The sequence below is a fragment of the Aplidium turbinatum genome, chromosome 14, assembly GCF_918807975.1.
Source record: "Aplidium turbinatum chromosome 14, kaAplTurb1.1, whole genome shotgun sequence".
NCBI lineage: Eukaryota > Metazoa > Chordata > Ascidiacea > Aplousobranchia > Polyclinidae > Aplidium > Aplidium turbinatum.
The window spans coordinates 11,813,631-11,830,959 of record NC_137485.1 but is presented as its reverse complement, the minus strand read 5'-3'; the positions used below and the strand labels follow the sequence as shown (position 1 = coordinate 11,830,959).

At 37.4% G+C, this 17,329-nt stretch overlaps 2 protein-coding genes across 2 annotated transcripts in view; both read right to left on the bottom strand.

Annotated features, from left to right (window-relative positions):
- LOC145783507 (E3 ubiquitin-protein ligase RNF14-like) overlaps positions 1–17,329 on the bottom strand; it is a 311,490-nt gene that overhangs the window by 162,237 nt on the left and 131,924 nt on the right. The gene's annotated exons all lie outside the window — the stretch shown is intronic.
- LOC145783104 (ligand of Numb protein X 2-like) lies at positions 1,086–14,671 on the bottom strand. The gene is made up of 13 exons (XM_082594878.1): positions 13,890–14,671; positions 13,017–13,237; positions 12,064–12,218; positions 10,236–10,367; positions 9,818–9,930; positions 8,485–8,684; positions 7,379–7,582; positions 5,039–5,203; positions 4,592–4,708; positions 4,242–4,328; positions 3,576–3,831; positions 3,055–3,328; positions 1,086–2,196 (listed from the first exon to the last, which is right to left on the bottom strand). The coding sequence occupies exons 1-13, from the start codon at positions 14,476–14,478 to the stop codon at positions 2,016–2,018; spliced, it is 2,694 nt and encodes an 897-aa protein (XP_082451004.1). The 5' UTR covers positions 14,479–14,671; the 3' UTR covers positions 1,086–2,015.

Below are 17,329 nucleotides of genomic sequence, written 5' to 3'. Positions count from 1 at the left end.
TGACCAAAATTCTGTAATTTGACCTTAAAATATAATATTTTGATCTTGAAAATGACCTCAGATGGTGTTGAAAGTAACACTATTGAACTAGCCATCCTCAAAAACCCTAATATGGAATCCAAGATTGTGTTTCTAGTTTCTCTAGAAGTCATTTTAGCCAGGACTCAAGTAAATCATTCAGACTCAAGTTACAAACCCCGAGCATGGGAGGTTCCAGTCCTTTACTTAAGGAGTCTATGCTTTGAACACAAAATGAACGTTACAAAACTATTATTGGGTCGTCCAGCGATATCTAAGGGGTCGTCGTGAGAGCCTCTGGTCTATAGGCTACTTCGATGTTTCCGGACCTACACTGAAAGGCTGCTTAAGAGCAGCCAGTCTAGTTTCATCATCCAAGACGCGCAGACCTTCTATTGGGTCGCAAAACGAGTTAAATTTGTCAAATTTTTTTGGGGGTCAAGCCCCCGGATTCTTCAACTGAAGTCGTTTCTTTTTGGGACCTCAACTCACTGCCTTGTTAAATTTTTTGCAGGAACTTTTGTGTTCCAATTTTTTTTCCTAGACCGCTACAAAAATTTCTCGATAAGCATTCATTCTACGATTTTGACTTTGGCAAAAAGGAAATTCTTTAACAGTGAATTCACAAACATTGCGAACTTTGAAGTCGCTGACTATTGAAAACAAACATTGGCTATACAAGAAGCAAAATGGCGCGAAAATAAACCTGCCAGCGTTGAATGAAGATTAAATGGGTCTATTTTACGATGTGGCTCATCGCTATTGTTTTGTGAACATCTTTAAATCGTGCTGGTAAGTTTAGTTTACAAACAAAACAAATGTGTCACGCTTCAGCGATTAAGCGTTTTCAAGAAGCGTAATCCAACACTTTTGAAAAGAAATCGAAGTTTACTTCCTTTACTGTGTATTGAGTGCCGAACAACACGGCGCACTGCTTAGTGCATCAACTTAACAGCAACACCGTCGCTTAGTGAATAGAACTGGCGATCCACCTCGCATTTGACTGAGAGTCAAAACATTTCATGGAAACAAGAGGTTTTGACAGCGAGACCATGACACAAACACGCTCAGCTTACAGTTACTTTTACTCACGAATGTCTACAGATTTACAACAACTCGACAACAAATACCTTTCGTAACACTAAAACAATAACTTCAGCCAATTAATTTCAACTGTGCAACAACCATGTACAGCAAGTTGGTTATCTCGGAAACAATATTCTTCCATAGGCCCACTTGTGCACAAAACATCTATACAAAACGTCCACACCAATTGATATGTTTTTATAACAAAGATCTCGTGCACGACCATTACAACCGTCAGCATAAAGTGACAAAACATGCACAATTTATTAGTACTCTTAAAAAAAACGATACGTAAGTATACCTAGAGTCTAAATAAAAAATCAACTGATTTAACTTCTCAGATGTTGGCACCGCTATTTAAGAAAGTTCGTCAGATTTAAAGGGTAATTTGACATAATCAAAATGCAGTGCGATTACATTTACTTTAAAGAGTACATTTTCAGAATTTTTAACTTCCACTGTAGCTGTTTGCGTCAAGAATTCGTAGAACACCTTTTTGAAATAGACCGTCATTATGTGTGTGGGGTAGCTTCAATAGTTCAACAACAACACTTTTCTTGTAACGTTGTAAGTTGTAACGATGTGGGAGAAAACAGGAGTGGCAATCAGCACTGAATATTGCACCAAAAAATTACAACAAATCTGCATACAACATGCAAAGAAAATACAAAGGTAGAATACCGCAGCTGAAATTATAAACCAAAAGAGGATAGGCTGTTAGCACCACTTGTATGCACAGGTTACCATTGCTGTAGGCTGCAAAAAGCGCATATATGAATCCATGCAGTCTGACGACGTTTTAGAAATACTGTAGGAAACAGGCCATAGAAAGAATGCGGTTGCGAAAAAGCTCAGTAAAAATGTTAAGATACAGAGATTTTGAACCCCAAAAGCAAGGTTAGGTAAATACATTAATGAACACTTCCCGGCCAGGACATAATCGTCAGCACTGTTGACCCAGGGGAGGATTTAAGAGCTTGGACAACAGAGAAATGAGTCATCGTCGCTGATTCGCGCCCGTTTATGGCCATGATTTCATCGCCACACCTGATCCCGCCTTGTAACGCGGCCGGACCGTTAGGGACAACGTACCTGAGAACAGAGACATTGATTCAACCACCACATCGAGTTACCTCGTCAATTTGCAACGTCGCATCTGCATTTCAAGGCAATAAAAAAGACGTCGGCAATGCCTTGGACTTACCGAGCTGGTGAGTAATCATGACTGCGGTTACAATGTCGCCAAGGCTTCACAACAAACAAAAGTTGTGTTCATGTTACCAAGGTCAATTTATGGGGGTGCTTAGATGTTAACAGATGTAATTGGTATAAAACAGCTTGTAAAACAACATCTAGTGGTTTGTGAGGTACTAAAATAGCGACAAACCCAAGTTTGTGAACCTTGGCGCAAGTAAATATTAATATTAGCTGGCGCGCAGACTTCAAGTCCTGGCAGCGCACCGAATAAATTGGCATTTAAATAAATTACCAGAACTGGCTAATAATAAACGGTCAAAGTAAATTACTCGAAAAGTGTAGCGCGATATGTATAGTGCAACCTGTCATATAGTTGCCGTATTACAAGAAGTTGTTTGACAAATGTTTTCAGAAATGTCTCAGTAACTTTCTACAAATAAATATGATTCAAAAAGAACTTGTTATCTGACCCTGCGACAACAAAACTCAAGTGCTTTGCACTGCCCAATCAATATTCAATCAAGAATATACTTAACATTTTTTGGCAGTTTGCTTCTATAGCCTCTACCTTACCAAATATAAGCGACTTAGTTATACTACGCAGGGTGACATGTTTCAACGAAACGTCAACAAAGAGATGGGTTTAAAGTCTTTCGTGCTGTAAAGAGATCAAGAATATAGGGCGGTGTTTTGGTAGAGTGTTCTTTTCTTTCTAAAAAGTGAAGCACGATTTTCTTTAAAAAAAAAACTTACTTGATGAATGTGGGTAAGTTGACTCTTTCTTTCTCTGACCGTCCTCCGACTATGCTGAAGCCAAGTCCGCATCGAATGCTCCTCTTGATGACAACATCCCGAGGGCATCGAAAGAGCGGAGGAACCGCAAGCCACATCTTCCACGATGGAGTCCAGGAGGACCAACAACTTCCTTCTTTCTGGGATCCTCGACGGCTCCGTTGATGGTGTACTCCACTCAGCTCCTCCCACAAGGCAAAGTCCTCATCCTTCCCGTTATAATCCAGTTCAATAGCTACAAAAAGACAACTCATCAAGAATTGGTCAAAGCTTAAATTTAAAAGCTTGGCCAACTAGCTTAGGTTTGATGAATGACAAGTCAAAATATTTGAGAGCAGCTGCCTCGATAACCATACGTCCCTTCGCTGCTTACAACTGTCTGTTATGTTGCGTTGTGATTCGTAGTGCGCTGTATGTTGTCGCAATCGAGGCAAAATGAAACACTTATTACCACAACAGCAAAAGTAAATCCAAAAACATACCGACGAGTCCAACTTCTTTGCAGTGTTGCGCCGTGTCTTTCAACACTGCGATAGCTTGGCTGTTGCTCAACCCATTCAGTTGGACTCCGTTGACTTGGACGAGCAAGTCACCACGCTGCAACCGTCTGTCTTTACCCAGGACACCGAGAGGTTGCACATCCTGCACGAAGACAGGAAGATCGCCACGAAGTCCGGTCGTTCCTCCAGCGACAATGATCCCAAGACTTTCGTTGGAGGATTTCTTCACCGAAATCACCTGGATGAGGTGGAAGGCATCGTGTGAAAGATAGGGAGGGTGTCGGGCAGTTTTTTTATTGTTTTTAGATATATTCAATGTAAAGTCGGCTACATAACAGAACTTGGTGAGAGCATTGGTACGACAATCGAAGGGGCGTCGGTTCGACACCGCTCAAGAGCATGCGGTTGTGTCTTTGGCAAAACAGTGAAAGGCATGCCTGAAGGTGGACATGCAGATTAGCTACCTTGTCTTCTCGTCCACTTAATCTAAGTCTTAAACCACCAAGCATAAGCCCAGATACGACAAAAAAATGTAAAGTTACGTAAGATTCATGTCGAACGAAATTGCTTTGCTTTTACATTCACACTTCGCTGCAGTATTGATGACGACATGAATAATTTATCAGACGCTTCGTTTTCACAACGAACCTTCTCCTTGTAGGTTGCCTTGATCGGGAAGCTTTCCGGCACGGGGATGCTGATTGGTGCCGCCGTGTGTTTATTTTCAGGTTGGACCTGCGGAAATGACGTAAGTATGACGGCTTAACCACTCAAGCGCGACTTTTTTTTACCACCAAATTTGTAAACAACAAAATGGAAGACGTAATCTGAGGCATTTTGAAATCAACATTTCACTTACAATTTCAATTACATTAATCATTTTTTGCTTATTACAATATTAAATAACATTTGATTCTCAGCAATAGAACAAACGTCAGAATGAAAAGTCTCAAGTATACAAAACCAAGCAGCACAAGCGGTGGATTCGTAGGTCTTACCTGCTTGCTCTTGGCTGCGCGAGGGAGGGTCTTATCTGTAGCCCATGGGTTCATGATGGTGGACGGCCCTGATAACACTGGCCTGCTTACCACAATGTCAACACGCTCGCCAGAATTCTGTAAGACAATTGCTCAATGAGTTTGTATCGCGGCATTGTAACAATACACTTTCTGGGTGACTACAAGTTTGATACGATGTAACATTGATACGTTTACAAGCTGATAGACACCGCTTTTTATCTGAGAAAGTAATTAACTATACATTTTTGTAGAGCGTTACAATGTTTCTTTCAATGAAATATTTTCTTTCTTGTCACCATTAGCAATAAAGATTAAAAACAAATACTTCCCTATACAATATATCAATTAGTTAGCCTACCATTGGATATACAAATAGCATTGTGACCTTTAAGTTTTACATAATAGCCATCAGCAAACAATTCTCACTTGAATAATCCGTGCAGCCACCTCAGGGTTGCCATTCCACAGATCAATGTGGGAAATCTCCAGAATTCTGTCGCCAACTCGAAGCTGACCGTTCGCATGGGCAACTCTGCCTGCCACCAGGTCTAGTATGTATATGCCAGGTGACCCATCATCGCTGGTGGTGATCTACCAAGAACAGATGGTATGCGTCAACAGCGCAGGGATTCTACTTGCGCATGGTCAACACAAAGAGATTTTTTTTAAAACAAAAAGATAACGACGACAGTTGTGACCTCAAATGGAAACTAATAAACAGTGTTTTTTCGGTGGTCATCATAACTTACAAAAAGTCAGTGATGGTTGTTAATTATAGCTCAGCGACTGCAGCAGAAAGCAACATTTTTAAGTCAATTCGGTCGCTGTATTTCTTAACCAAAGACGAATCTGACAAGAAAATATTCTTTAGAAAAAGCCAAATCCTAAAACTAGACTCCAGTGTGCCTGCATTGTGCGTGAAATACGGCACTTGCATCAAAATGAGCAGACCAGACTCTTGACAACTACGGTTGATCTTGCCGTGACTCGTAGCACACTCGTCTGGTGACGTCACAACTTTGAATCTATTAAGCTATGCTGCATACCAAGTGCAGAATAGACAGCGAATTTCAGGTGAGTAAAATGTTATTTCACTGTCAATAGCGCTTATTGCATCCGACTAATCATGTAAATAACAACGCCCTGTACCACAGGGCAGCAGTCTTTGCACAGGGAGTGGGCAACCTAATCAATTTTAATGAAAGCCATTTTGCGCTGACATGTCAGCAGGGAGTTACCAGAAACAACCAGAAGTAAGCAAGAATATAGCTAAGATGAAGCAGCACTTGAAAAAAAAAAGCTTCGACCTTTGCAAGAAGATAAACTGGCAATTCAGGTCATTCATCCCACAGCATCTGAATGCGATGAACAAACAAAAAAAACTTTAATTGCCACAATCCTAATGCACAAACTAGCAAAGGTCGGATTAATGGAATGAGTCATACTCGTTGGAATGCACTGCTGACGGCTATAACTGTTCTTGCTAGATGGTTAACGCAATAAACTAGTTTCTTCACAATCTGCAAATCAGCCGTGATTTACAGTGTTTCAACGTCTGCAAATGGATATTGAAAAAAGCGCAATACTGCAACGAATCACTGCAAATAAGGAATAAATGCTGGTAAGGCTCGTGTGTTAAAGGTTATTTGTTTTACGTAGCGTTTCTACGCTAAACAAAGATGCTACGATCTGTAATATGAAACCGCAATATACAGACAAGAGCCAGATACAAGTAAATTACACTGTTGAGTGAAAACGCTGTTGATTGGAATGAGGGCCTTGCGACGTTTCACTGACAAAGCAGTGTTGCTTTAGCTTTAATTTTTAGAGCCACAGTTTTTTACCTACACAAAACATATTTTGTGTTCAAAATTTGCAAAGAATATAGATAAAAGCAATCATTTAAGTCTTGACTCTGACCCAAAACTATATTGGCATAACAACGATCATTAGGTGGCATCTCAGTTTGGTGACCTTTTGGTCTTTCGCTGCCATCCTTGTGGTGCGAATCATTTGCCATTTGTTTTTGTTGTGTTTATACAATTTTGTTTTTACGCCAACAACACAAATAAACTGAACTGAACTTATGTTCTAAGTATAGAAGCAACACCGCGGCATAAAATAACGTTCAGTCGAAAATTTTCCAATGGGTATAAATTTTGCCAAAAGTTTGTTTCCAACATTGGACCTGCCTACACATTAAATTATTCATGATACAGTGGTGGCACTTGTAAACATCTCCCTTTTGAACAATTCACACGAGGCACTATTGAACTTCACAGCTACCGCTGGATCTCCGGTCACGCGCTTTTAACGCTGCACACCGCAAAATGTAAGACTAGACGCCATCTGATTTGGCAATCAATGACTTCAAATGGATATTATATACAGTGTAAGGCAAGCCATATGCTATGGAAGCCAATTACGAGCCATGCAAAGTGACATCACACAATGTACCTCAAATTTCAACTTAGGCATATGAATCTTTTAGACTTTTACAATAATTGGTAACACGGGCAGTGGTTGTGTCCAGAGGCAAGCGTAGTGGGAATGGCAGCAGGTCAACAATAGACTACAGCGAAAACGGATAGCTAAGAAAATCGCTCATTTCTATCAAAATTCTGAGTAACTAGAAACTAAGCCCTAATTTTGTAAGAACAGACGATACACTAACATCACATTATACACAGAAGAAAAAAAAAACGCGAAACTAAATAGCTAAAGTGTAAACAAACAAGCTTGCACATTGCTTGTAAACATAACCACCTTAATTCCTAACTGGTCCGAAGGCGGCTTCAGCAATGACACAGCGATTCTCTCCGAGTATGCTTCATCTCCGTCAGCTGTGAAGCTCTCCACAGGCTCTGCGACCTTTTCCCTCAACAAGGTGAAGCGCATTAGATGAGCTGACCGACTCAGCAACGTCCGGGCTTCCACGTGACTGACGTTGTGCAAATCTTCACCGTTTAGCTGACGAAAAAGTTTTCACAAAGTGAATTTTCTGCATAGCCCACACAGCAACATCTGTCGTTTTTCTACCCGGGGAACTGCATCTCCGTTGACCCGTCAAGTAACCACAGTCAGGGGTGGACACGTAACAACACACAGGCTAGATGTAGCCGTCTAAAAGCTTATATGAATTTTGAAGTTTTTTTACTCAGATACTTAGAGACAAAAATTAATTTACAAAACAATAAAACTTATATGTTATGTTAACAAATAGTTTTGAGAAATATTAAATAAGCATTTCCGAAGCACAACAACTTACCATGTACAGCAAAAAACTTAAACTCTTAACAAGAAAATAGTAATGATAGCAGATGCCAATGCATGCCGTTGCATAGTGAATTGCCCCATAGATACTCATTTTTATAAAAATTTATAACACAAAGTCATTTATCAGTTCAGCAGTCATGTACTGGTGCCGGGATGTTCATAAAGTAAGTAAACTTGTTTTAGACAAAAAAATTTGAAATGCTGTATATAAATATTTTTTTATTGTTTAAAGTGTTCAGACACAACTGGACACAACACATAAAATTTACTAAGGAACGAAAAGACGGAACCCTTTACTGAATACATTGATCGCCCCTGGCAAATGCAATCAAGAGATAATGTGTCGTGACGTCACAAAGAGGATTACGCACCACAGGTTCTCAAAGGCAATAGAGAGGAGTGACGCGTTCATCATCTAACACTCACATTCATAGCCAGCCAGTAGCCAAGTGAACAGTAATACAACAACTCAAGGGCGTTACCCTTTACAAAATAATAACAATAAAAGCCAACACTAAAGAAACAGCTCTAAGTGTTGCCATTATAACCACTTCAATATTTATCATCTTAACAAAAAAAACTTTTTTCACTCTTACATTGATGATAATGTCTCCAACTCGAATCCTTCCATCTTGAGCCGCAAGACTCCCAGGGATAATGCCCTGAATGATGATGTTCCTCAGTGGAGTATCATTGCCTCCGACCACAGACAATCCCAACTCAGCCATGCCTTCGGGTCGAAATAACTCGACAACCTGTTTTGTACAATCTGGGTAGATGCTGTCCACTGCATTCCCTGAAGAAACAAAACTACAAAGTTGACATAGTTTTATTTGTATTATTTTGATGTGTGTACAATGTACATTTTAATTAACTTTGAACAAGCTTTCAATGCAACCATCACAGTCATAGTGATCGATTCAAAAGATTCTATTATTGTGATAATCCCAGCACATAGAACGAAAATCATAGTATAGGACAGAGGTCAGCACTCAGCAGCCTATGGCCCGTCAAGTAAAATCATTTAGCTCGCAGCCATTTTTACAAATTATTGTATATAGCTATTTGGCCAAGCTTTTAGTGACACATTTTTATGGTTCTAAATCTACAGTATTTTACCAACGTGAATCACCTAAAACTAGGCTCACTAAGCACTGATGAAGCACCACCAATGGCTGGGAAATATAAAAAGCAGGGTATCTTTACTTCAAAAATATGTGGAAAACTGCAAAATTGTGACAAAGCAGTGTGCACCACTAAAAAATCAAACATTGCAAGCAAAGGTATCCAGCTTATCGGCGCCATGGTGAAGATTGCAACCTTTCCTTTTGTCTCTAGACTAGAACAATTTGAGAATTTGGCAACTCGTTTTACAAATATAGCATCGGTACGGTATGTAAAAAAAATGGTATCAATATTTGACAGCATTTAAAAGTCCACGCAACTATCTTTGTCAATCAAACTCGCCAAGACCAACTTGAAAATAAAACTTAATGACTAGTCGCGAGATTTATGTTTACTTTTCTCACCCAACTTACTTCAGAAACTTCAAAAGCAAAGATAACATCAAACATGGCACTAATCTTGTACTAAGTTTATAGGTTAAACTTTAATCTGATAAAAAAAAAGTTACAAATTAAGATGTTTCAACATCATTAACAGATGAGGAACGAAATTATTATGGCGCCTAAACCTTGCAAAATTCGACTTTGGCGGCGCTTGGAAAAAGGTTGCCGACCCCTGGTATAGCACTTTTTATATATATTAAAAAAAATTATACATACTATCACACTAGATTATTATATTTATTATATATATATACAATATATCTTTGTGGTTCATGTTTAAGCCATGAATTACGATTTCAACACATGAGAACAAACGTATCAAAGTAACAAAAAAGGGAAACGCCTTTAAGCATTCTTTCACCTTGTAAATGTTGAAATTTACACACTTTAAGATGGTCATCCTCTTCGTTTCTTGGACCCTTGTATGTGCAACCATACATAGCTTTGGTACAGCGCAGCAATGTACCAGGACACCTGAACACAAACAAGGTATGCACAAATGTTTAATATTTGTAACATTACACACAAAATTTGTGAGATCTTTTTATCGACAGTGTATATATTTAAAAGGTTAGGCGGTACCTTCATGTTAAACGTTGAACTCAACACTACTTGAAGATACTGAAGTGTACTACAAATGAACAACTGTAAGAGAAAGGGACCACTTCTACATGAAACGTGTTTGTCTATAATGAGCCAGACAACCACAAATATGAAGAGAAATTGAAAACAAATTGCTTGTTGCTAGGATTGCGAGTCACCATCAATATGTAACCTACCTTTCTTTGAGATGTGCCACCAAATCTGATCTAGGTAGTGTGAGCGTACAATAAGCGCTGTTTGGGCAATGTACCTTCAACTTGTTCACAAGTTTCCTTAAAACCAAACTTGATTGCCAGCAATCAGATGAACTAAACAACACATTTTAGTTAATTATCATCACATACAATAATACACATAATTTACATATGACTCTCTTCAGGAACTTGTCGTCAGAATAAAAATCCTGAAGAGAGTCAGACGAAAAGAACTGCAACTTCGAGCTATGAAAACTCATCTCGCAGTATTCAGTTCTGTAACACAAATCAACTTTTCAAGCAAGGAAACACTGTAGTTACAGCCATGACAAAATTTTAGATTGCATTGTCAAACAGGGCTATGATCCCTAATTTGCTAGTCCCTACATATGAAGACAACTTAACCACTATCAGCCTACATGAAAAATGACAAATACGGTAGCATACCTAAATATTTATATAAATCAAACACGAATATTTACATCAAAATGGTGATAGTAAAATGAATTCCCTCAAAAATGAAAAATGTTTCTCAACTATATATATATATATATGTAAGTAAAACAATGAAAACTATTAATACTACAAAAAGTGCTCAATGCCAAGCAAAAAGGCAAAGCAGAGCGAATTAAATCAAATGTAGTTATTACTATCTGAAGCCTTTACAAATTGTTTCACCTAAAGGATCATCAGAAGGTCTTATTCTTAAGACCTTCTGATGATCCGTTAGGTGAAACAATTTGTAAAGGCTTCAGATAGTAATAACTACATTTGATATATATGTAAGTAAATGCCCAAACACAAATAAAATTAAATGCAGATAACTTTTAGTAGCCTATGTTTGAAAAAAACTTTTGTGTATTTTGTGAAAGAACTATTCAGCATTTTTCAATACTTCTACATTCTACAATGTAGATATTGTATGTACGGTATTTCTACAATGCACAAACATTAATGTAAAAAGATTATGTAAAGTACATATGTTAATGTCTTTAATAAAAGAAAATGTAATATAATGCGATTAAGCCTTCACTTTATAGATTCCCTGAGTGATTTGATGCAGTACAACATGTAATTCTAGTTGTTAACTTCTGCTACAACACAGGCACGTCCGGATTACAATGGAAATGTAATTGAATCCTACTACATAATTACAATAATACATTTTGAAGTTTAAAGCAATTATAATCATAATAATTGATCTGTTATATTGCTATTTGATTCCCAATGTCTGCTACTGCGTGAGGGAAAGTACTGTATGTACAATGTATTGTGTGTGGCATACCAGCACAATAAAAGACTAAACTAGACATAATTCACAAAACTATTTATTTTCGCCAACAGTCAAACACCATAAATCTTCTAACCCAGGGGTTGTTAACCGGGTCTGCTACTATTCGGTGAGTCCGATTCGGTGAGTTCCTAACCTCTAACCCCTAACCCTAAAACGGCAATGATAATTAGGCTACGGTACCCGATAATTTAAAAAAAAAAAAATTGAAAAAATCCCCGTTAAGGGATCGGACTCACCGAATCGAACTCACCGAAACGGGCCATTCCGTTGTTAACCAGTGGTGCACACACCACTAAGGGGTGCGAGACCTGTGCCTAGGTGGTGCGGAGATGCTGAATTGTCAAGGTTTGCTATAATATGACGTAAGAAGCAAAGTTGTTTTACCAGGTTTCAACAAAAATTTCGAACTGTAGGCAACTATTACTTTTCAGCCAATTCTAGGAGGGGGTGCGAGAACTGGTTGGTAATTTCAAGGTGGTGCCGACAAGGCAAAAGGTTAAGAAGCACTGCTCTAACCTGAAGTTTAAATCTTTTCGATCCACTGGACACATCTTCTTCAGCCTAACATAATTTTTTAAACAAGTGCAACAGAAGGTGTGACCACACTTGGTGTCGTATGGGTCAACAAATGGCTGCAAACAAATGTCACATTGAAGATCATCGTCCACTTCCTGCAAATGAGAATAAACATTCGTTTGTCTATTCATGAACCTTTAGAAGCTTTGTGTCGAAACTTAGACTAAAACAGCGGTCAGCAATAGCTGTGAATATATTTCGAAAATCTAGTGAAGAATAAATTGAACTCACTGAATTTACCGAGATACCGTATTTGATTAAGTGAATCCTCACCAATACCAATAGCTGTTTGGCTTATGACATGAAATAAACATATTTTGATAATATTGGCAATGGGATGTTTTTTCATCAAAATTAGGCAACTTCTAAAGTTTCATAGTTAGCGGGATTTGTACATTTGAACCTTTCGAGCCTCAACAAAGGCCGAATAACAAGACAAAGTTGACAACAACTCAATTACAAATAACAGAGTTTTGAAATAAATTCTCCAATGGAAACGTAGGCCAATTGTTCAGTCACACAGTTTATCAACAGCTGAACAGTACAATTTGATTATTCTGACATAGAAACAAAGAATGGCTCACAGTCACAACTTATTACACATAAAAAGCACAGTGATATAACTAATTGTGTAAGACACAATTACATGACTTTACACTAAAGCCTACATAAAAAAACACAATTTTTGTCTACAAAATTTTTAAATATTATTAATATCCTTACAGCTTAGGAAAAACTACATATTGATTTATCAATGTATTTCGTACACATGTGAGAATTGTATATGCAGTTGACCAAGCCTAATAACTGTTTAGTTAAACCACCAACTGTCCAACATAAACACTGAAAATTGGCATATAAAATTAAAAAACAATCACAAATTGATCAATTACCTCAACGTAATCATATTCATGATTTTCAGTCAGCCTGTGTCTTTGGCCGCAATCCTTGCACATAGGATAAGCATGGACATATGAATTTGACTTCTTTACATTGGAATCATTTGAAGATTGATTAACTGAAACATCTTGCGGACTTGTGCGTTCTGTTGGTGATTCTGTTGCTTCGGAAATGTTTACTTTTCTACTTCTTTTGTTAGAATGTCTGCTACTACCTGTTGAAATTTTTAAATCATTAATACTATGGATATACAATATTCAATAACACATAGCAAAAATATAACAACAGCCATGCATTTCATCAAGAATCCCAGTTAAGCCTAAAAATTGACAAACAATCCAAAATTTCTAGCTTACAATAACCTTTAAGAATCAAGTAAATAGCAATATATATCAATAACATGGTATTATAGGTCTACTGCTCTTCCCTGAGCAGACAAAATGAGCAAAAAACTTTCCATGCATAGCATTCAACAGCTGAACTACAATCAACAATCAGCGGCACTTGCACAGACATTGACTGTATCATTACAAAGCCACAACAATAGAAGGATGCCACACTAAGAATTTGTGACGACAAAACATCATACACAGTATTACCAAAAACTGTCCTCAATGATGTAACAAAAACAATCGTGTATGCAAATTTTGTCAGCAACAATAATCTAACATTCCAACTAACCATTTGAAGACAGACAAAAAATGAATACATATGGGAAATAACTTGCGGCACCTTGGTTGGGAACTACTGTGAATACTTAGATCAATCAACAAATATTAAGTCAACAAGCAATCGATAATATTGACAATTTTGACAACAGAATACTGTAATTTCTAAGTTAGTTTGACTAAATACAATATCATTACCTGATCTGGATGATGATTCATTTGTGTTTACCATTGCTTTTATTCTGTTCAAATTTTTCACTTTTTTGTTTGTTGTGATTTCTTTGTTATTTGGTGAAGAATAGCATCCATGTGTTGTCAGGTCACTTGTGTTAGATGTTCTTCTCAAGCAAGTACCAGTATCACAGTCACCTCTTTCTATATTTAGAAGAGGTTCTGAATGATATCTTAGATGAGAAGGTTGAATAACGCTGTTTGACATCATATTCTTCTCAGTTTCAAAATTAGCAGCTGATTTACTGGACAACATAGAATATCCAAAATCAAGATTGTGTGTGATTTCTTCTTTTATAGGGTTATTTGAGTTCATTGAATAATCCAACTCATTAAATTCACATTGACGTGGATTATGAAAAGAGTGATTTGGATATTGGACTAACCTCCCAACAGCAACAAACCCGACACCTCCATGCACATTTGTAACTTCCACAATGTCACTGCTGAGTTTTGAAACTGCCTGGTTACTTGTACAATCATCTTCTGTTGAAAGACAGTCCTTGTTGCTTCTGCTGAGTATGAGTTTGTTGGAACATTGCTGGTGACTATCCATTTCTTGTGCAATATTGAAAAAAATTTCAATGATTTAATAGGCTACGATATCCTAAGGTAGGATACTCACAATCTCACATGAGATGAATAAGTAATGACCAGTTAAATGGGTCAAGTCTTCCACAATTTCAAGAATTTTTCATAAAAGTTCTCAAATCTAAACCACTTTCAGAATACACTCACTTGACTTCATAGATTTTTGAACCAGTGCAGAGATAGAACTAAACCATGAAGTGACCAAACCAAACCAGAAGACACCAAATCTGTTTTTCTCACTTTTTTATATCAATTGAAATAATTTGCTCTCGAGCGCTCTCTCGTGGTAGATAACGAATCAACCTTCTGAGTTTGGTTTCAACATGGTTTCAAATTCAAGCAGTCAACGCGAAATTGAATAAATCAGTCAAAAGCTGATTTTGTCGTAACATTTTGTAGCAATTATTGTTTCTCAAACGGAAGTGATTATTCCTGGATGAATACACAGTTATGCTTTAAGCTAATTGACAGGCATAGGCCTATAACTTGTTGAGAAGAAGCGATCTTCCTGGCCTGACTACCGTACTCACTATAGAACAACGAGCATTGTGTTTCGCTAACCACACCGGTGTGGCCTCCACTATAGCTATCAAGACTTTTCCAAAAACATGTATTTTTCGGCAGTAACGAGAATTGACAGCAATATAAGCAGTGGTTGAGAACTATGACTGATAAAAGCAGTGGTTGAGAACTATGTGGCAAGAATTAGTGGTGAGATACTAATGAACCCAGACTCATGGGCGAAACACGTGTCTATCGCTGTCAATTCTTGCTGCACTTGACTGCCGAGAAACAGACATATAAACTTGGTGACCTCGTAAGGTCTTTCGCTTTCTTTCCTTTTGTTTCGTTATGTAATGTACCAGTGTGTTGTCGTGATATTTTGAGAGAAAAACAAACCAGCGATTGATTGATAGTGGCTCTGAAAAGACATTATAGAGATACAGTAAAAACCATAAAACAGCCGGAAAACGTCACTGCAGCATAGGCATAATAATTGGAAAAAAATTGATACAACGATTGCAATAATTACCACTAAATATTTTAAAAACATAAATTAAATTTTAAAAACATTTGTCGTATATTATAATCATAAGACTTGATTAAAATCAAGTTTATCAGATCAGCTGACTCGATGACTGATATAGTCTTTCGCTTCTTCCTGTCTGTTGTGGTATTTAGATAGCTATGGTACTATTTTATTCGTATTGTGTATAATTGTACCGTACTATTGTCGCAACAGACAAAATAAAAGGTTTCTCTCTCTATCAGGTTTGAACAGCTCAGTAAATTAAAGATTTCAAAAACCGGCAACTCTGGCCCTGACAACCTCAGATAAAAACGGAGCATAAATGAAGTTTGCAATAAGGATTTGTAATTGTGGAAATTGATTGTGACGACTGGCAAGACAGATAAAGTATCCCAGGTAGAATTACAGTGTCATTTAAACCTACCAGAACACTAGTTTTTGTGAAAATAATTTAATTGCTGTTTGGAAAGCCGCCTGATAGCTCAGTTGGTTAGCGCGTGACTTCTGGAACAAAGAAGCTTCAAGATCAAGCGGCGCTGGTTCAACTCTCGAGGTGTGCGCTTGAGCAACTTACGTTAAGAACTGCTCTCCATTTAGCGGCATGTAATGGATGGAATAATTTCCTGGAAACAAAACTTCAACAGTCGGAAACTTGGTTTGGTTGATGAAATAATTTTCTGGCAACAAGACTTCAACAGTCGGAAACTTCCCTCTCTCAATCTCGGTGACCGGGTTTGCGTCATTGATTCAAAGCTTCTACAAGTATGCGAAACTGCCAGGATTAAGCTCTGCAAGAAACTTTTCTAGTCCGAGGCTAAAAATTCAACCAATACAGTCAATTAAGATATTGTAACAAAAAGTGACTGGCAGTATGATATGTTGCATTGTTGCTGTAGTTTAGAATAAACTATAACTACTCATAGTTCTGAAAAAAGTTAGGTTTAGAGGTAAGATCCAACATGGTGGTATTAAAAATAGAGCAATGTTGTTACACATGTTCAAAGAGTTACATGTACTCGCTAACTGCAAGTTGGCCATTCCTGCTAGTGCTATGTGATACATTTTTATGGAATATGTTTGTTAATTACATACGTATTACTATTACAATATATAATCCATTTGCAACTATATTTTTCAAGGATTTCTGAAAATCGTATTTTTATTAACTTAAACAGTTGCTCTTATTTTAATTACAAAGATATTTTTATACTCTTGCGTGTAATGATATGGTGGTAGGCCTACTGTTGTGTGCATTAAAATTATAATGGCGCGTGTTATGGCTATTTTAATATCAAAATGCTTTCAAACACCACTGTCATTCTGGCAGAATAATTCCATGCGATCCGTCCAATAAAACGATCTATAAAAACAGCGCTAAATCATGCGATGACCACAACAACACACAGTACGGTACTTATTCTTATGCGATGACCACAACAACACACAGAGTATTTTACTACTATTTTTTAAACAAAAAACAAGTCACATAGTTGGCATAAAAAAATAAAACTTTCACAAGTTGTGATAACATTATTATATATTGATAAATAAACTGTTAAATTTTTTTCTGTCTAATTCTTTTCAATTGCAAAATATTTGTGAAGTGGACTCAGTTACGTCAATGGTCGCAAATTGGCATGTTGACCTTATACCATACACAGTACACTGTACACACATATGTGCATGATTTATCTGCAGATTAATCTTAGGCTAAACATGTGATTCTTGATTAAATAAGCTTTTTCTGTATAGAAGTTCTTGATAAACTTGGTTGACCTTTTAATCC